General features: G+C 43.9%; 2 protein-coding genes across 19 annotated transcripts in view; one reads left to right on the forward strand and one right to left on the reverse strand.

The window, feature by feature from the left end:
- LOC135919010 (protein O-mannosyl-transferase TMTC1-like) overlaps positions 1-9,840 on the forward strand; it is a 92,224-nt gene extending 82,384 nt beyond the window's left edge. Inside the window, exons 12-18 of the mRNA XM_065452752.2 lie at positions 1,071-1,282; positions 2,656-2,791; positions 4,335-4,479; positions 5,979-6,116; positions 6,889-7,011; positions 7,921-7,998; positions 9,146-9,840. Coding sequence (XP_065308824.2) covers positions 1,071-1,282; positions 2,656-2,791; positions 4,335-4,479; positions 5,979-6,116; positions 6,889-7,011; positions 7,921-7,998; positions 9,146-9,280 — 967 coding nt within the window. The 3' untranslated portion in view covers positions 9,281-9,840. The remainder of the gene's footprint in view (positions 1-1,070; positions 1,283-2,655; positions 2,792-4,334; positions 4,480-5,978; positions 6,117-6,888; positions 7,012-7,920; positions 7,999-9,145) is intronic.
- LOC135919011 (uncharacterized) overlaps positions 1-21,159 on the reverse strand; it is a 997,771-nt gene that overhangs the window by 116,949 nt on the left and 859,663 nt on the right. The window lies entirely within an intron of this gene.

Below are 21,159 nucleotides of genomic sequence, written 5' to 3' on the forward strand. Positions count from 1 at the left end.
TACGCATTACTTTGTGTTTGTTGTGAAGCACTCAAAGAGTAAGTTTATTATAACGAAGTAGTGAGAGAGAACCAGGTTTATGAGGAGGAATATTGCAAACGAATAAAAGTGCCTTGGTGCCAGTGGTGCTAACTCTATAAATGTGTCCGTAGATATAGGATTACGGAAAGGAACTGTCATTTGATCAAATTTTCCCCCGTATCTAGGGATCTGTAAAGGTTAAGAGCTTTTTTGTCATACACCCCACAAACTGATACATCGACCAGCGGATGATCTATGGCTGACTCGCAGTTGAGTCTGCATCTTTTTGAACAACTCAGTTCACGGGTATAGTTATTGACACAAGCGCCTTTTTTATGTTCGCAGAGAAAACAAGAAAACTTGGGAATCATGGTCACCAACTGGTTTTTAGAAATAAACTCGGCAGCATTACAACGGAAGGCCGCTGACGATGGAGTACATAACGTCGTAGCCTATGGTTTCTCAGAAAGCCCTGGTGTATTCCTCCTGAGCGACGTTTTCAAAACCGTTTTAAACGTGCTTTAAGTGTTGAAATGCTTGCCTTATTCATGCATGCTCAGTATAATGCAGTACCTTTTCGTTATCTAGCCTTCCATTTTCCAGGTATCCCGAAAGCGCCAAACTTATTGGGTGTTGGGCAGGTGAATAACTCTTATTCGGACAGACGCCGAAATTGAGCATTACGCAGAAGAATGTATGGTTGTGTTAATTCTATTCATTATTTCATTCATTCTGCCTAACTATTTTTTTTTATCCAAGCTTCTCACATTCTCCGAAGTGGAATGTTATTATAGGGGTTTGGAAATTGTGAACATAACGAAAATGCTGGTATTTATGCATATGTTTATAATGTACAGGGTTAGGACATTGACATTGCGTCGTACTGTTCGAGTACCAATTCCAAAACACATTTAAAAAAATAAGTTTGCCTGTTCCATTCATTTTCCGTGATGCACTGACATATTAAATTGAGTTAGAAAGCACATCTCTACCAGAGTAAGCATTCGCTTTGCAGTGCACAAAAATTCCCCGTCAATTTTCACGCGCAGCAAGCAAGGCCAAAAGGAGGTAGCCCGGACTCTGCTGGAGCGTGCGGTAGAGCTGGAGCCCGATTTCTGCGAGGCCTACTCGTCCCTAGCAGCGCTCGCCGCCGAAAGGGGAGACTCCGCTGAAGCCGAGAGGCTGCACCAGATGGCGCTAGCGAGTGACGACCGAAATGCGGATGCGCGCAACAACTATGGAACGTTCCTTCAGTCACATGGTGAGCCCGGTTGTATAGGATGCAGCATCGTTTTTATGACTTCGACATTCGAGCTCCGTACTTAGGGTTTCACAATGACATGTCGTCCTTGATGCCGCCATGTGTTGTGTACGTTAAAATTGAACCCGCAAAGCCGAACGAGTCCCACACAGCATCAAAACGTAGAGCAATTGGTATATCACGTTTCTGGCCATGTACATGACATTTGTTATAATCTATGAATAGTGGAATGTTGTGCAAGCAAAGCGTGTCAGGAATGTAAATCAATATTACGATCGGTTTTGTTGAACTGTGCATAGCTGGAAACATATTCCAATGTATTTGAAGCGCTATATATACTATCAGCTGGGTCACTTTCCATGGGTTCTTGATCATTGTGTTGGGATTGGAAATGAACTCGGTGAAAGGCAGGCAAGATTGGCAGTCCCTTTTTCTGACGGAGTACGGAGTGCCTACCCGCGACCCGACAAATACTTATCGATCAAGGAACTAATGGAAGACCTCACAAATTCATAGAGAACGCACGCTTACAACATCCACACACGGCTACGTACGATCGACCCAGACGGTAAATTCTGTTTGCCCCTAAGGCTACGCGGAACAATGGCGTCATCGCTAGGCAAGTTTCGGCTGGGCGTCGCTTTTACCCGCAGCCGCGCGCACTTCATCGTCAAGTCGAACAGCCCTGATTGCGAACACCAACACATGCGTGGAACGCTGGAACACATATTATGCGATTGCCCAGCATGTACGTTGGAGCAGAGGTAGTCGGATAATTCCGTAGCCAGCTTTGGCAGGCAACCACTGTCGGAGGAAGCTATTCTCGGTCCATGGCCTGACCATGCAACTTCAATACGGGCAACTAAAGCGCTGTTGAAGTTTCTGCAGGACACCAAGCTAGACGAGCGGCTTTAGTAGGGCAACTGTCTCATATACATGAGCACGCACTACTCCTTATCATCTTCATCCATCCCCGTAGTTTCGCTCCGCCTCCACCTTCCCCAGTGCAGTGTAACAAACCAGATCGCACTAGCTCAGGTTGACATCTCTGTCTTTCCTATCAGTAAATTCGATCTATGTTTTTAATGCGCCTAAGTCACAATTTTGATGCGTCAAATTCCCTGTAGCAAAAATGATGCGTTGGGTATCATAGGATTAACACGTTGCTTTCTGGACTTCCATGTGCTCGGGCATAATTGATTATGTAAAAATACCACAATTTCAACATCTTCAAACTTTAAAGCTCCAGGATAGGGCTCACATGACAAGTATCGGAGTGACTACAAATCACTTAAACTAATTTAGGCTCTTAGATGGAATATGGCAGAGACTCTTAAGCTTGCTTAGGTGACATTATTAACTTTCCTGCACAGGGCGTGCGGAAGAAGCCATGACACAGTACCAGAAGGCTCTCGACCTCCAGCAAAATCACACCGTGGCCCTCCTTAACGCAGCCAGAAGCCTTCGGAGCATGAACCTCAACCTGCAGGCCGAGAGTCTCTACAAGAGGTATTCTACACGATTACGTTTCGACTTTGCCTAATCCACAGCCTTGAAATAAGCGTTCAGTGAAGGACAACATCTCTGTGTTTATTGGAGTGGGCCGTTAGATAAGTCGTTAGATATGTGTGAGAATATTGTGCCCTATTAATAACATCACTTGTAACCCGTAAAGCAAGGTGACTTGGCAAAAGGATGTGCCAATTGATGCAGTGAACCCCTCCCCCCCCCCCCCCCACCCTTTTTTTTTAATTTTAGGGCTCCACCTACTGCTTCGAAGCTTAGCCATGTAGCGCAAAGGCCGCGCACAGGAGGAGGGAAGAGAAAAGTAGAGGGCAGGGAGGTTAACCAGAATAACGTCCGGTTGGCTACTCTACACCGGGGGAATGGGAAAGGGGAAAACAAAGATCACAGGAAAAGAGAGGAGGGAAGGAAAGAAGGAAACAGCGGCGAGTTCGCTGACGCGTGTGGTCTTACAGAAATTGCATTAAAAGTCACAGATGGTCGCGCAAACCCTTCGTCCTTAAGAAACACAAAAGCGCCTTCACCGCTTTATGGGCCGACGGGCGATGGGGGCGGTGTTCCAGCAGCACTTGCACAGAAAGGCCGCGCACAAGTACTAGTCCAAACTACCCGCTCTTTGAATGGCTTAAATTCGGCCGAAAAATGCGGTGGTTTTACTCGATAAATGTTCATCACGTGACGCGCACGTCGCGCTATTGCGAGACGCAAGAACTTACGCGATACATCACAGCGGTCTGAGTTTTCGCTCAGCCACTACAAACTTCTCCAGCATAAGGCGTCGAAGGCTTAACGATTAAATTGCATGCGTGCCACACTTGGCGGCACTGTCTTCGTCCGGCACTCCGTGCACGCCGCGATGGCTGGCCGGCCGGGCCGCGAAGCGAGCACGGCACGCTTTGTTCGAAAGCCACAAGACTCGAAAATCGACGAGCTGCTTGCACTGACTGACAAGGCGCCTGCAGGTAGCATACAAAAAAGCTGTCAGAACCGCGTGTTGGCCGAAGGTGTTGCCCACTCGTGTATACATTTTCGCTCGAATAGTGGTGGTTTCCCCCGTACGGCAGCGTCAGAATGCGCGTGCTCGAACGTGTGCGACATCTGAACTTGTCACCAGTACAAGGCTGACCTCCACTTGAGATCGGCCCTGCCTTCATGAATGAAGGAGCTCCGGAAGGACCTCCCTCGTCATGTGACGTCGCGCGGAGCTTGGAGCGATCTCCGTCGTGTGAATACGGCTTATGTTACAACTCACTGTCTGTCACACATTCTACAGCAATGTTTCTTCCCGGTAACTTCTTTTTCTTTCTTTCTTCGTAATTTAATCAAACGCGACCCACATTAAATCGGATAGTAGCACTGTACTTGAAGAATATTGATTAGCCATCAGACGCAGTTACAAAAAGTCATGTACGTCGCTTTTGTTGTGGCAAACATCCCCCTCCGTGTGATAACTCACTGCGTGCAACCTCAAAATCTTTCTCTCAGCTTGGCAATTCCTTTTATCTGTTTTCTTTATTTTTATAAACAGAGCTCTTGCGGTGGAGCCAGACCCACAGGTGATGGACAACCTCGCCGTTTTCTACGTCAGTGCTGGTCGCTTGGACGAAGCAAGGCAGCTCTTCGAAGAAATTAATCGGCTCTTTCCAGAACACCGCGACAGCAACGTTCATCATGTGAGTGCCCACAGCAAGCAGAGAACTGCATTGATAAATAAAATTTGTTTCGTACGTGATTGTCAATAGAGAGTTTTAGCCCAGCGGGTTTACGGCCAGCGGAGCGGAGCGGTCTCTACCGTTGCGCCAGCGGAGCGGCTCGTGAAAAAAGAATTTTAGCCCAGCGGATCACCCGCTCGAGCGGGGTAAAGAGCGGGGAGCTCTGCTGCCCCACCTAGTGGTTCGAATAGGAGTTACTGAGAAATGAAATTGAATTACGCTTGCTTTTATTATGCAAGAAATGTTGAATAAAAATATATTACATGTTCTCAGTGCATTATTTGTTAATAATGTACTGAGTATTAATGTACGGGTCAGCGCGGCAGTCGCCGTCTTCGATGCAGAACTGCCGGCGTTCATGTTCGCGGCTGCCGTCTTGCATTTCCCATACACGCCCGCGCGCCCTTACGCACGCTCGCGCGCTGCGTATACCCTCCGCTGGGGAGTGCTTTCCAGCGGGCGTAAACGCTGCTCCGTAAAACCGCTGGCCGCCTCAGCGTGGTGCGCATGCGCAGTCGCGTCTCCGCTCGCCCGCTCCGCTCCGCTGGCCGTAAACCCGCTGGGCTAAAACTCTCTATTACTGGCTTAGTTTGACAGAAAGAATTTCCTTCAGGATTTTTACTACTCACTTTTGAAAAAAGAACACCGTTAAAAATGAAAAAAAAGCTCAACCCACACGTAGATCTTGTTACTTTTCCTTCATAAATGTAACCCATATAAGACAGACAACTGAAACGTAAAATCTATACGTTTTAATGAATAATTCAACAATAAATGCAGAAAAAGTTGCAGTGCCTGCGTGTACGCAACGCATACATTGCTATGTGTATACTGCATCTGGGAATTGCTGAATAAATATTTGTTTCGTACAGTCGGGAATCATAGGACAGTCGGAAACGCTGCGAGAGCTTGCAGAATCATAACCAGACATCCACCTTTGACTTTTCGTGTTAATTCCTACCGGGCGAAGTTTACGTTTAAGAGAGTTTATATTTTTAAGTACCATTTAATGCGAAGTCATGCGTTTTTAAAAGCTAAAGGCATGGCGTGTGATAAACCAGACGAATGCTGGTTACTTCTGCGTGCTTGTGGGCGAAATTCGTTTGCCGTCTTCTACTTTCGGAATAATATATTTGTACGCCAATACGGCATAACAGGGAAACTACGGTTGGACCACCGACTTCACGAAGCGGCATACTTTCCCATTCCTTCAAGGCTACGCAAACACGTTTGTTTGTATTCAAGAGGAGCGCATCTTGAGTGGCTTAATGAGGGCTTATAAGAAGTGCTGGCTAATACCACCAATTTAGGAGTCATTTTCCATAAGGAATTGCCGAAAAGTGTGTAAACGACTACGTTACGTCTGGGTTGATTTTTCGGTGCTAAGCTCCTTGCGTTCTGGATCAGGAATTCAGGACCGACAGCTGAATTCTCTGTTTTTATCATACCTTCATTTTCAGGCCCAGCTTCTTATTCGCCTCCGAAGCTTCCGAGTGGCCGAGGACCTTCTTCTAAACGTCATCGAGAATAACAGCACAGACAGAGCGGCCTTGCACACTGCTGCTCTTTTGTACAACCACATCAACCGCACAGTCGAGGTACTTTTCACCTACTCATGAACTGCTTGACACAATTTTTGTTTGAGGGAAGAACAAGTAAGCCATTATTGTACGGTAGTGAGTGCCCTCGGCTAAAAGTACTACTGCTTCCTTTTGAGGAGGGGGGGGGGGGGTATGCTCATGGAAATGTAGCAATGGTTGTTTCGTTGCATTCTTTCAATAAAGTTCTTCAGAGAAGCGTAATTTATTATCCATCAATCACTGCAAAAGGTATTCCTTAACTTTTAACAATGAGATGAGAAATATTTATGCCTATAATAATTCACCTTTCTGGCGTCTGTCGCTTGTGGAAAAAATCGCGCAAGCTAACTCACGTTTTTATTACAGCAACCAGCAAAGCCGACAACAAAAAAGCTTTTGAAATACTCATTCTGCGAAAAAGGTAAAATTCTTCCTAACCTTTGTTATTAGACAGCGGATTCGTCTTTGTGCGTAAAAGTTTGCAATAGACCTTTCAATTTGAGGTCAGATGCATTGACTGCGATAACCTGCGACCACTTTGCGGTTGGCGGTACATCATTTGTTGGGTTATTTCCTTCAAACATATTCTGCTTGCCAGTTCACTAATAAGAAAGCGAAATATAACGGCCTAAATTATCGAATAGGTTGTAACACATTTCATATTAAACTTCATTATTCCACTAAGCTACCATAATTTATAAACTCTCAATGCTGAATATTCTCTATAACTAAAACCGAAGCAGGAGGGGAATACTAATTGCTGGCTTTTTATTTTTCTGTGTTACCGCAGGCATTGGACTATGTACTGAAGGCCCTAAAGCTCTGCGACGTTGATGACCTGCTCTGTGCTAAAATACACAGTGATCATGGCGATATACTCAAGGACTTGGGGGACCTCAGCTCTTCAGCACAGGTCCGTTAGTCTGGGTGTAGTAATATTTATATACGAAAGTATTCAAGACAGGCTTCCATGCGTCAGAGTAGTTGGTATCAACGAGTATTCCTAGTACAGACAGGTTAATACGTGAGCGTGCACCTGTACGAGGTTTGCTTTTGTTGCTGTAAACGTGTGGTAAAAAGCTATATTTACATCCTTTATAGTGGAGTTGAGACAGACAGACAGACAGACAGACAGACAGACAGACAGACAGACAGACAGACAGACAGACAGACAGACAGACGGACGGACGGACGGACGGACGGACGGACGGACGGACGGACGGACGGACGGACAGACAGACAGACAGACAGACAGACAGACAGACAGACAGACAGACAGACAGACAGACAGATAGATAGATAGATAGATAGTGGGAACCCAACGATAGGAAATGATAGGCGTAAAACACTGCAGCTTCCAAAAACAGGCATTTATAAAATAAACAACTTTTTTAATGTTTGTGCATCATGGCAAACAACGTCCCAATGTCGTGCGATAATAATCTACAAGGATTTGAAGTAAAAATGATCATTTGACGAATTTATGTTATAGTTAAAAAGATGATATTTTTTTTTCTCGTTACGTTGGGATGAAAGTTATAACGACGTTGTTTTGGCAAGGCAGAACCAATTCCTTTGCCGTTTAAAGTGTTTAATAGGCTCAGTAATAGGAGAGATAAACCACGCACACAAAATAATCACCTCATCTTTTACAAATGTTGGAAACAGGACAAGAATTTTTCTCTCTATTATGGGGGCTAATTTATATTTCACAGCCTGCTGAAGCTTGCGATTAACATTGGAAATGTTGGCCGCTTTCTACACGACAACGGCTATAGAAAGGAGTGAAAATTCATAACAAACATCTCACTTTCTTTTACAGAGTTACGAAATCGCTATTAGACTTGATCCAAATCTCGCTCACGCACATCTGAATCTCGCCGTGATAAGGCACTTAGAGGTGAGTACTCATACCCTAAGTGACATTGTTACTTTGCTAAACAAAAACCCGTAGCTTTAGTTGATTATGTGAAACGAGTCACGTATTAACTACGCAGAACCCTATCGCCGTGCTTGTCCCATCATTACTATAGAGGACATCGTTTCTGCTAAACTAAATGTCAGTGGAAGATTGCACATAGCGATAAGCCTCCAGTACTTCTTGACAAGGATAATAGGCGTACAACTAAGGGGTTTATTGTTGCCTTTTGCACATGGGCTTTACTTCCAATGTTGGCGCACTTCCACAGTGTTTCTAACGACCGCCTGACAATGTTGGCTACACGAACCGTTGAATACGTCCTGATTAAGCTTTGGTAGTTTAGTTATATTTTGGCCGACATTTATGAATAAACAATTTATTTGTAATATGTTCTCAGACACATCATTTCCCATGATATTTACTGCATAAAGGTTTCAAAACATTTCGCATTAAATCCGCTTCTAGGTGACAAAATCTAGTTTTGATAACAACCACCATTACACAAAGCACTCAGGGTATATTTTTAAACTGCCTATAGAAAACCAAGCGGTCCCAAGGCATTGAGAACTTGTTTGTGCTACTCCACCACAATCGCCAAGGGCTTCTTAGAGGCTCAGACCTGTGCAGTGGGAAAACAATTTTGTATAACTAGCCTATTGGTGTCTATAAATTTGCTCTTTAGCTCAACATGCATTAGCACTGCTAAAATTATGCTTCATGCCAGGTCTACTTGTTATTCGAGCTCTCTTTTTTATAATATCTTGTTGCAAACCTAATATGAAAAACTGAAAGTACAATGGATTATCAGCATTCTATCAACGGATGCCCTACCATCAGAGTATGAACGTAGAGTGGCTTTGCCACATGCTTATTGTTGTCTCTCAAAAAAGCATAGATAATGCTCATTGAACCTGATTGTATTATTTCTTATTGCTGAGCTTTTCTTTTAGTTCGGGTTTACCTTTGGTGCCGCTGTAATAATTTCATTTAGTTCTCTGAGTCTATGTTTCGCGTTATTCCATGTCCTTCTGATGTTGTCCCAACCCGCTTTAATGAGAGCTCAAAATAAGGTTTCTGAGGTGTTTTTGGCAACCGTAATAATGGGGCTCTTGAATTTCCATTCCAGAACGACTACCCTGGCGCTTTCCGACACTACCAGGTGGCCCTGTCTCTCGATCCAAACAACAAGCTAATCATGGACAACATGGCCAAATTAAGGCGGCGAATTACTAGGCCACTGCCGTTCCACGAGTGCGTTTAGACGGGTCGTATTGTCTAAGTGCATTTACTGTGCTGCTTTTTTTTTGTATAGAGACAATTTTAGTTTTTACTGTACATGTTCCGACTGGATTGAAACTGTACCGCTTTTTATGTTTTGCAACTCTGTCATTGTAAACGCGGATGCCCGGTAGAGTTAATCGAAGGGTGGTGCATCAACATGAGGGCTTGTTAAGAACGATTCTACATTTCTCACTTATATTTTACACAAATTAGGCTTTAGAACATCCTGGTCTTTCACAGAGGGTTGCTAAAGCCACCTCCAAATAAGATACAGACTTTCGAATTTTATGTCACTGATGGGAACGATAATAACTATTCTAAAGTATTCGTGGAAACCATGTAAAATCTGTTGGCTGCAAATAGCCAAAAGCAGGGCCTGTTCCATACACTGATTCTCATAAGTGCACGGTGTACTTGTGAAACCACTATACCATGCTGCTGTGCTGTGCCATTTTCGCGATTTAATTGGTTTTGCCATCGGTCTGACACAGGATTCTTAGAAATGTTATTGTTTAACGTACATTTTCTACGGTCCTTTATTTTGTGGGGAAGGATATTACTCAGCAAAAGTTTCGTCCTAGTCCAACAAACCAACAGCGAATGTGAACGAAAACGAATAAACACCGTGATACTGTGTCATATATTCCCTATTATTACGCATTTCCAGACACCAAAAAATCTAACTAATGAAACTTGCTTGTGCATTGGTTAATGTTTGTCATCCTGTTTAATTTGATCTTCCCTTGCCAAAAACTACGTTGATTCCTGTAAAAAGGAATATGATTCTTTCGAGTGGTGGCATATGACTATGCAACGACGTGCCTAGATTTCCGACCCTCACGTTAGTAAGAGCGACATTGGAGCGCTACTCTCTCAAAGTGCGACCGATTTGCTCATATGTGTTGCCGTGTGACTGGACGCTTCAACTTTGAGCGGTGTATAGATGACATTCCACTACGATGACATTCGCAACGAAATGTCACCATAGGGTCAAAAAAGGCTTTCTTTTTACGTGACTGTTTGAAGAAATGAACTATTGCTCAAGTTCAATCTTGTGATATTACAGAGAGAAAAAAAGAGCAAATAAGCATCCTTAGGCTATGTCTACACTTCTGGACGCCATCTTTCTGCTGTTGCTTTGAAATTGTAATGTGTGTTGCTTCATTCGCGTAACTTCGTGCACAGGTGCCCCTCGTGTAAATCAAACAGGCTTTGCAAGGTCGAAGCTCAACTACAACAAGCTGTTGTGCGATGCTTACTTCATAACGAAAACCTTTATGGTGGTCTCTGTGTACTGTGGGTGTTCATCGTACCCAAAATATTTAACGCATTGGATATGTTGCCTTCCTTCCACTATAGCTGCACAGCTGTGTCTCGATTGCGAGACGAGCTTGCAAGAGCCGTTACTCAGGTCGCCTTACTTACCCAGAGCCTTGCACGGTTAGCCCCTCTTTCGGACGAGTGTTTCACTGTGTGAATAATTGGTCAACTGTCGCGAATGATAGGTGTACATCGATATTGTAGCTTGCTGACGTGGAATCATCTCAACCAATGCTGCGTTTTTATAGCCCACAAACAGTGATGTTATCGAGCCCTTGGAAGTTTCCATGATGTCGTGTCTTCGGCAGAAGTTTTCTTACCATCGAAAAGGTGAATCTTTGTTCGGTAGAGTTATTTTTTATATCATGATGAATTGGAATGGACAGCGTCTCTGCCCCATGCGTATGCTTGTCTGTCCTCACGTATAAGAGTGTGATTGCTGGAGTTATCGTTTCACACGTGTGTGGCTGAGTGTTGTTTGTGTGTAAACACGTTTGTAGAAAATGTCACGCTCTCGCGTCGTCCCACATTTTGAAAGAAAATGCGAGGCCTTCAAGAAAACATCGTGTGGTGTGGTTACTCGAGTGTTCGGGTATTTTGTTTCGTTTGAATACAGCTAGAGGCGCGCTACAACTCTTCCACTTCACTGATGTTTTTTATCGCAGAAGCGCCTTTTCTCGCGGTTTCTCGCACTTTCTCGTTTCACAAGAACTACGTAATCGCTTAACATGGCTCAACAGATGACAACACGCATGAGTCGGCGTGTACGTGTAGCCAACTGTAATACCCCACCAGCTTCGCCGCTCAACGGCGCTTTTCTGTATGAAATCACGGCATCAAAACAACATACACTATTGCGCTAAAACCTGAATCCGAGCCAGTTGGTACAGCGACATACTTGAAACTAAACAGCGTAAACAAGACTGTACAGTAGAGAGGACGAGTCCATTCTTTCTACGAATTGCGTAGCAGCCTCTAACAAAGCATCGTATTCTGAGGTGTTTACGGGTCACAGAAAACAATACTGGGGGCGAGGACGTACTGAGTCACCATCTGTCGGAAGCGCCACGCTTACGTAGTATGAGGGATAATGCGAGGCGCGCTCCTCATAGGTTTGGCTGTCTGCGCGCAATAAAAACGCCACACCGGAGCCTTCCTTGACATTTCCGTAAGTACTCTCAAAACGGAGGATGTTTTTTTACTGTCACATTTAAGATCTCGGGCAACCATAAAGCACAGAGTGGTTTACATACGTTATCTCTTTACGGAATTCTGTTAGTGAATTACCACGGCACGCGCTCGCTGCGATGGAGTCCCCCGAACTGGCTTCTTGCTTGAAAGGTAGGCAGCCTCTGGGAGAAAAACTACGTAAAATGCGTTCTAATAGTGGGTTGTCTGTATAAGGAAATGCAGCAAAAAAAATGCAGTCTCGATGCAGTGATTGCACGAGTTCGCAGCGACCGACTGTGCGTCTGCATGCATGTCCGCGCACATTGTTTCGCTTCATGGCGTGAGCTTTAGGCCGTAGCTCATGAGAATTTCTCAGTACACAAGCAACCATTGTTACGTGGACCGCTCACACACCTCCGCCGTGCAGGTTTGTGAGTGGTGGAGCTGGCTAACACTCCCAAGGTTAGTTGTAGTAGTAAAACATAAATACCCAAGAAAGTAGATGGGGAAACGGCGCCGCGGTAGCTCAATTGGTTACAGCATCGCACGCGTAATGCTATGACGTGGGATCGTTCCCCACCTCCGGGAAGTCGTTTTTCCGTCCACTTTTATTGCCAACAATTTATCATTGCTTTCCCCAATTAGTAAGTATAAGCAATTTCTCCTATGTTGTCCTTGCCGTCTTTGCTTGTTGGCTTCTCATGATATACTGGGGTGGTAGGAAGAGACGCTGCCACGCCGAGATGCTAGAATCAACTCACTTCATTCTGCATGCCTTCTCAAGCATACGCGTTCCACCCGCGCGCACTTCGCCTCCTTCGGCGTTTCGGTGCATATGCGCAGCCACAGGCTTTTTTTTAAGTTATCTCCAAAGAAACTTACCTCATGAGGTCATAGGAGAGTAGTGTTTTACACAATGATACCGCAAACCAGAGTTACAACCAAAACAAAAGTTTTTTTTTTTTTTTTGCAAATCATACTAGCCTCAAATAATGCACTCAGTGTCGTTTTTGTTCGAGGAAGTGGAAGTGAGGGCAAGTGTATTTAGTGTATCGTGGATGATAATTGCTCTGAAAAACAGAGCGACTTTCCGTTTTTTCGCTCACGAGAATTTGAGCCTTGAATGCAGGAAAGCTGTTAGTTAACCAACTGAAAGATCTCCTAAACATGAGGGTGTGTTTCAGGGGCATTGCCTTAAAGTGTACGAGAGATTCGCTCACCAACAAACTGCATTTGCGAATAGAGTTTACAAGCATGTGTCCCGTACATTACATAACAATAACAAAGTCATTTCTCATCCTCCAAAGAGAGCACGCAAACGGTGATACAATTTGACAAAAACCTCTCAATGTCCTTTTGGCTTGAACCGGGTGTGACGTAAACTGAGGTCAAAGCTTCTTTCACTGCTATGAGTGCAATGTGGCTCACACAGGTGCCAAGTGTGTCGAAACGGAACGAAAGCAAAAAAGAAACAAAGCGACATTTTTGACGGGAACGAAAACGTAACCAAAACGTTATTTATTATTTTTTTCGGAGTGAAAACGATATATTTTTGATCGGCATTCGGTTCAAGAAGAAAGTCGGCAATCAGAGACAACCGACGTCAGGCAACTTCAGGATTAACACGTATGTCAGGGGTCCACAAAAACGTGCATCTCAGGCAAGGATAGTACGTGCGATAGCCGGTCGAGTTCTTCACTTATCTAAGCCTCCCTGCACCAGAAGATCTGCACCGTAGCAAAACACAGTACTTGCACACTCAAGAGTTTTCGTTTCGTTTCCTATGAGTACAATATTTTGTTACCTACAGTTTATCGTTCATGTTATTTTAGGTTCGTTTTTCAGAAAAGCAGCCTCGCATTTCAGCCAGTATAATCCTTGACGTGCTACTTATATCATTCTTAGTGCTTTGCTCAAGGCACAAACACGATTTGAAAACTCATAATTCCTTTTGATTTTTTATCGCTACCTTGCTTCGAACATTTTCTCATGCGAACCAAAACTGTTATGAACCGCTACGGTTAATGTCTTTTTTTTTTGGTTCCGGAGCAGAACCGGAACGGAACTTTTTTCAGTGAAACGACACCAAAAACCAGAATAAAGGGTGTTGGAACGAAATGCCACATGGACCGCAGGCTACGCAGCAGTCATATCTCGAATCCTGGTGAAACGTATTTTTTTAACACTACCGATTATCTACTATTGAACAATTCTAGTACTAAATTGTATTAACTTGAGTAAATATGCATTTATTTTGCAAATATGAGGCGTCACGGGATGCCCAGATTTTGCTGGGGTGCTAGCCAAAGAAAGTTTAAGCATTAAAAATTTAAAAAATCAGACAACAACATTCGTACAAATTTTTATTCTGCATATACCAAAACATACAAGTGTGAGCAAACTCATTGCAAGAATTTATAAGTTACCCTCTAGGTGAAAAAAAATTGTGAAGGCACAATTGTATGCCTTCACAAAAATGCAAATAATCTCAGTCTTCACACGAAGCAGATGGTTACGTACACCAATACCGTTAGGGACTCAAGAAATGCTTACCGCTGGCCTCCATCGGCTGAACAATAGTTCATTAAAACTCGAACATTTAATTACTGCTGGAAGTAGTGCGACAATACCCGTACCATCTTACCTTCGAAGATTACTCTACGTACGTTTCCCATCGCAAGTTCTACAAACTCCTGTTCAGCGGAGTCCACCCGATAGTATTCCAAAGATTTCTTGTAAATATCTCAATTAATTAAAGGCTACAGGGTTTCTCTAGCTGCGCATTAATTATTTCACCGATACCTACAACTGCTAAGCTGAACACCGAACAAAGTTTAACCCCTGTGTGAATTGTTCAAATGTCGCCCTGGCTCACGCTGAATATTCGAAGGACGAAGGAGCGACGCCGCACAGCGTGGATGAGGTTTCGGCAACTGACGCTGCGAATGTAAGACTGTACTCTGTTTTGCAAGGAACATCGTCTTCATAAACTAGCTGAAATGTCATGCATGCAGTGGAATAATTCCATCTGTTTTCTGTGTCATTCCTAGAGAAATTACGCCTGACTTATTTTAAACCCGTTTCTTATTCGTAAAGTTGATTATGTATGAAAATGATCGAAGCATGCTGCGTAGCCAGCTGCTTCAGTACGGAATTTATTCCTTGCTCAAATTCTTTACTACTGGTTGGCCGAAGGCACCGACAGCGGCATCGGCCACAACTAATACTGTACTATTGACTCTCATTCAGAACCCGTGAACTCCAATAATATTCTTCCTCTTGAAACATGGAGAAAAAGAAAACGTCCGACTTGGATTTCTCAAACAATCAAACAACTATTTGGCAAAAAATCAAGTCCTCCACTCTTCACCATTACCAACGCCCTTTTATCCAGTAATAGTCGAAGCCACCGCCACCATACCTTAACTCCATATATTGTAAAAACTGGCTGTTCCTTTTTTCCACAAACCATAAGTCAATGGAGGTGCTCAGACTGCGTGTTTATAGCATGTCTCTTTAATAGCATTTCTAAAATGTAGCGACTGCTTTTTATTATTGTTTTCTTGCATGTTTAAGCTTACCCTGTTTAGACCTCTAGTGTGCAGTATGCTATGGATAAAAATTGAACTCATGCAAAAAAAACGAAAAATAGGCGTAATAAATAAAGAAGACCCATCCTCGATATATCGTTAAAGGCTCTCTTCCATGGTTTGCCTCCAAAGCCGGCGCCTTCCAGTAATTGGCTAAGTGTAGTTTACCTAGTTGGCCAGGCACTGCACTATCTTCCGCATGGGCCCACGCATGGGGAGTTTTTCGCTTACGACAACGACACAATAATCTCCTTGGATGGTAGAGGCATACAGAGCTTTGCACTGTAATATTTAATTCATACATAAAATGTTTGTTCACCGCATATCGCTAAAAAATTACTATCGTGGCAGCAGCTTTACGGACACCCGAGGAGCACTTGGGCTGTCGCCGTTCTGCCCAGTCTGTGACAGGATATGACATATGCGGCCACCGCATCAATTGCGGGAAGCCTCGTGATTGGCCGTGGGCTAGAGGGCGAGCGTGCTAGCGCTGCTATCATTCTGAATTATAAAGAGTGGAGTCTCTTCAGGTATGCCCTTGGGCGCGTGGCACAGCAAGCGTTTAGATGATAAGCGAACGTTTACTAATTATTTATGTTATCAATAAAACTACGAGCGTTATTTCTTGGAATTAACTAATGCCTTGCTATCGCTTTGAATGGGTGGCCTTTCTGGCGAAACTAGCGTATTTGTTGTTATGCCGAGGGTAGTACTTGATCAGGAGCTGTCAAGGCAGCTGGACAAGCGGAGATGTTCATTATCAATGATAGAGGCCCAAACCGCAATTGAGATACCAATTACCACGTTTCAGCGAGAACAGACCTTGCGCCGTTATCATCCTAAACATATCGATACTTGCAGCGTATTTTCCCATGACCATTTTTGACCGGATCAAATTCAAACCTCAACACAAGACATGTTTTCATGTACCGCAACTATTTGAAAGTTTATCGCCGATTCTACACCGAGGGCACCTTATTGAACTTTCACGCGCGACGCGAATATTGTTCAACATACTGCACATCACGCCAGAACGAGCGATTACGCTGAAAGCTACGATGAGTCGTATAAGAAACAGCCGACGTGCTGGACCCATCGATCAAATTTTCACGATGGTGCTTGAAGCTATCGATGTGCTTTGAGCTTTACTTGATTTTTTTGGGCACAATTCCGCCCCCTTGCCCTCAGAAAGTTCTAACTTCTTACCTCATGCATATGGCAGTGCCCTATTCTTCGTCACGACAAGATGACATTATGATTCCCGACAGTGATTGCGACATAGGATTAATAAGACAAAAAAATGTCCTGATTTGAGCTCCCAAGTTGTATTTTTTAGGTATTTGTTTAACAAAAAGTTATCGTCATTCTTTTTCCTATGACCAGAACTGCAGATCATTCTTCGAAATTGGCGTCCCACATTCTAAGGTAGCCAAAACAAACGCCTAAACAAATAGAAACGCTAGTTTCATCGCTCAGGCTCTCGTCGTTATTGCCGTAAAGCACTAACGCTTTTGTTAAATGCCATGGCAAGCACAATGAATGTGTCAAACCGTCACCACGTCGTAGGGCCAGCACTTCATGTTGCTCTATGCATATTGCTGGCTAAGCATATGTGCGTTGGTTGCTCTACTGCTAACCTCATGAAGCAGCACCCTGGGAAACAAAGAAACGTACATGAGCTCACGTCTTCTCTTACGCGGTGGCTTCTTGGAACCTCCACCGATCTATGATTAATGCTTCATATTTAGCGATAGTGATGCTTCTTAGGTACATCGAAGCTACAATTTAGCCTACATCTGAATCAGGAACACTGCGTAAACAAGTAGCTTATTTTTATTCGCCTCATCATCCTTGTGTCAAATATCCAGCTTGTCTATGAACTTTATGTCCCAAGCTCATAAATCGTCGTTTCTTTTTTTCGGTTCTACTAAACATTAATGCACACAGAAACCGCCACATAGACAACGTTCCACTTCCGAAATAGAGGTTCCAGAGAATAGCATGCAATTGTATAGACGTGCCATGTTCAACAACGGTTTTGCATATCGTAATACAAATGTGTGACGTCCAGTATAATTCGCTGCAATTGCTAGACCAGTTTGCTAAGGTGCATCGCAGGTTTGCTAAAACACCACAGTGCACATTTATTTACAGTAGAGTTTGTTTATTGACGAAGAGGACAAGTGAAGACCAGCATCTTTACAGAATAGGACATAGATTTATGCAATTTTAAAAACATTGATAACATGACGGTACCTTTCGAAGAACAGCACCTTGATTTTCAGAGACACCTAGTAAATATAGCTATACAAACGTTTCCATATTCCAGTGCCAACCAACCAATTGCCGCGACTTCGTGCGCCTATGCAAAAAGCAATTTTCCATAAACACGTGATACCATTTTGGTTAGTTGGCGCGGGCTCATCTACGTTAAAGCAGTGCACAAAAAGAATATCTAAACATGAGAAAAAAGCGTCGTCTTTTTTCTTTCGTTATTTTTGCATTGTGTGCCTTGCTGCAATTTATCCGCATATAAGGATATATTCACGGATTCTCAGCTTGACGGATATCACCGACTATAAATATACTCCACTAGCTTACCCCTACTGCATCGGACAAGTGATCTAACTGTACGCCAGCTGCAGTATTAGAAAAAGACTGAGAAACGTTATGCTAGTTCACTTATTCTTAATATGACAGCCAGTCAGAAACGCGCCGTTAGTATTGCACATTGAGTATCACGCTAGTGAGATGCAATCTCTACTCGTCTGACCTTCGTGAAAGAGAAAAGTTATCTACCCGAATGCCCCACGAAGCTTCGAATGAAACCCATGCGGGTTTGCCAGAAAAAAAAAAGCGCTTCGCAGTTGAAAAATTCGAGGTTGTCAGGGAGGAATTCCTTTTCCTCAACTCTAAAGCAGTTATTCTGAGAAACCCGTAAGGGTTTCCTCTGTAGCTGTGTGCTACACTCGGGTGGATGACAGTTTTCCCCTATTCATGATGCTGCTTGCGTCATACCGCAGAACTGATTTGCAGTTGTCTGACCTTTCCGTGTGCTTTGTGGTTAGATGAACTTTTATTTTTTCGTAAATATTCTACTGTATTATTATTGTGGCTCTTTTTTCGCCATCACCAATGTGCGATTTTTCCGAAAGGACCCTAAGTGCAAAGTTCGCGGGCCGAGAAAGTACAATGAGCTGCTCATCCGTCTTTACGTTCACAAAACCAAACGGACATTTTAACCACCCACTCGCTTCCATTGTTTTCATCACCAATGCTAGTGCATTCAAGGAAAACGATATAAAAAGTTACGTAACCTCATGTCATTGTTAAATTTAGCCGTCATATGCGGACTACCCGCACCTGTGGGTCCTTGACCCCTACAAAAAAATAAAGAAAGCAATAATCCTTTGAAAAGGAACTAGCATTACTCAAATGCGCGTTTTATTTTGCGTACACCCCACATGCCCCCCGCTAGGCCATTAAATTAATTGGAACTAAGCGCGCCTAGCTCTCACGAAAACTTTCTTTTGTTTTTTTTTTCAAAGACGGTTGCTCTTCGCAGCGCATTAGCTGCTATGGAAAGGTGTGCGATAAACAAGTACTTCCTTTCTTTTAATCCCCCGTTCGCGTTCAAAAAGAAGAAAAAGAAATTCAAAGAAGCAAGCACTAAGACGCACACTTGGCATGGAATCTCAACGAGGACGTTGAACGGGAGAAGGACGCGAGGGTGTCGTTCAGGGCATGCAGATGTAAAGCGCATAGGCCTGAACCCCAAGAAGGCACATATCCGTGAGAGCACTACCTCCAGCGACGACGCACATCGGCTCTCACAGCATTTCCTCAGCAGTCCCCGTCCCCCTCCCCTGCATCAGTTTTTCGTACTTTCATTCCAAGATGCACGGCACTCCTGCACAAGAGCAACTATACACATACAACGTGCAACGTGCGTAGTCGTACACACAGCGCACGCGCAGGCTGCAGAGAGACGCGCATCAAATCTCCAGCCGCGCAGGCAGCCAAGCGAACAGCGATGGATTGGCCGCATTTCTTGAGTCGGGTGTGCCTCCAGGGAGGAGAACGCACCGCAGACTTTTTGCCTCCCCCCTCCCCCCCCCCCCTTTGCTTTCTTCTCTCAGCAACCACTTTCGCTTCGAGCTTCCCCCGTTATCTTTTGCCTCCGCTCACCTCAGTTGTTTCCCTCGCATACGACTTCAGCAGTTTACTTTTACTTTTTGTCTTCGCCACCTCAACATTTTATTTATTTTTTCTCTCTCTTTTTTTTCACGAACACCGCCTGCAATCGACACCCCGCACTACAAGTAGCAGTTACTGCACTTTTTTGAGGTGCAAGTTCCTGGGGACTTCTTATCGTCTGTTTTTGTTTTCAAAAGCCAGGAGGAAAGGGTGGGTTCCAACATCGTTGTGAAAGCTCGGGTGGTAAAGAAAACGCTTGGATGGTACAGTGAAGTAATTCTGGAGGCCTAAATGTTTCCCAGAAAGTCCCTTTCGTTGGCTTTACCATGCTCGATTCCCAAGCCCGTTAACGATTACCGAATAGCGCACCGTGCAGCATGCGTCTTAGGGGCAAGGATACATGCTGCACATTTTCCCCCCAAAATTACGATAAAATCCGTCGCCAGCGGCTTAAAGTGGTGTTATTTACTCTAGACGACACACGCTGCTATCACATGCGATTGCCTCTGTCGGTTCTGTTGAAGTGGTTCATGAAGAGCTTTCAAATTTTCTTTGTGTGTGTGCGTGCGTGTGTGTTTGTGTGCGTGTGTGTGCGTGTGTGTGCGTGTGTGTGCGTGTGTGTGTGTGTGTGTGTGTGCGCGTGTGTGTGCGTGTGCGTGTGTGTGTGTGTGTGTGTGTGTGTGTGTGTGTGTGTGTGTGTGTGTGTGTGTGTGTGTGTGTGTGTGTGTGTGTGTGTGCGCGTGCGCGCTCGCTCGCTCGCGCATTAGATAAATTGATAGCATTGGACTGCAAACAAAGACATGTCCGGCAACGGTACACGAGTTTTAATCACCAATGTGAAGCGTTATCTTCAGAAACAGGCGAAGGCAGACCGTGTTCATGGGATGAAAGTGTTAGTTTCTTTGCAATTTTTTTCGTTCGTTGGGATTGCGGAACTACTTATACTTCTTTTACTAAATTTTATGGCAGCAGCGGACATCCAGATTACTCCGATAACCACCGCAGATCTTAATTTACGACAATCCAATAATTGTCATTATAAAGAATGACTGAAGGAGGCGCATTCAAATGAAAAAAAATGAAGTCTCTCAATAAGTATGCATAACTCCTGGCTGGGCCCTCTTTCTTGCTGCAGTTTCGAGGCATTAGTTCTCAAAAGCTAAAGCGAAATAAACTTTTCATATATCTTGTTCCCGCGCAACAGAGAAATGAAGTATGGCAGACTGTTAATTAAAACAGCAATGCAAACCGCGCTTCACATTGTGCCGTAATTATGTTTCGTCACAATGGACCGATCGAAGTTTCCAGTGAATGGTTCTCCAGTGAGTAATAATTCAAAAGAAGCCTATTACTGTAAAAGATAGAGAACAATTTATTCCTCAGTATAAAAGGAAATGCAATTAGAGATTGAAATTATATAAAAATGAAACAAAATATATTATTAATCAATAGCTCTTTGTTATTTTTGTATTCTCAGCTGGGGCAGTTACTCTACCGCCTGTATTACGCGACACAGGTTCTAAAAAAACCGCACCTGAATTTGAATTTCACGCTGAAAAAACGCGGCAAGGGTTTCCAGTTG

The sequence above is a fragment of the Dermacentor albipictus genome, chromosome 9 (assembly GCF_038994185.2).
Source record: "Dermacentor albipictus isolate Rhodes 1998 colony chromosome 9, USDA_Dalb.pri_finalv2, whole genome shotgun sequence".
NCBI classification, from domain to species: Eukaryota; Metazoa; Arthropoda; class Arachnida; order Ixodida; family Ixodidae; genus Dermacentor; species Dermacentor albipictus.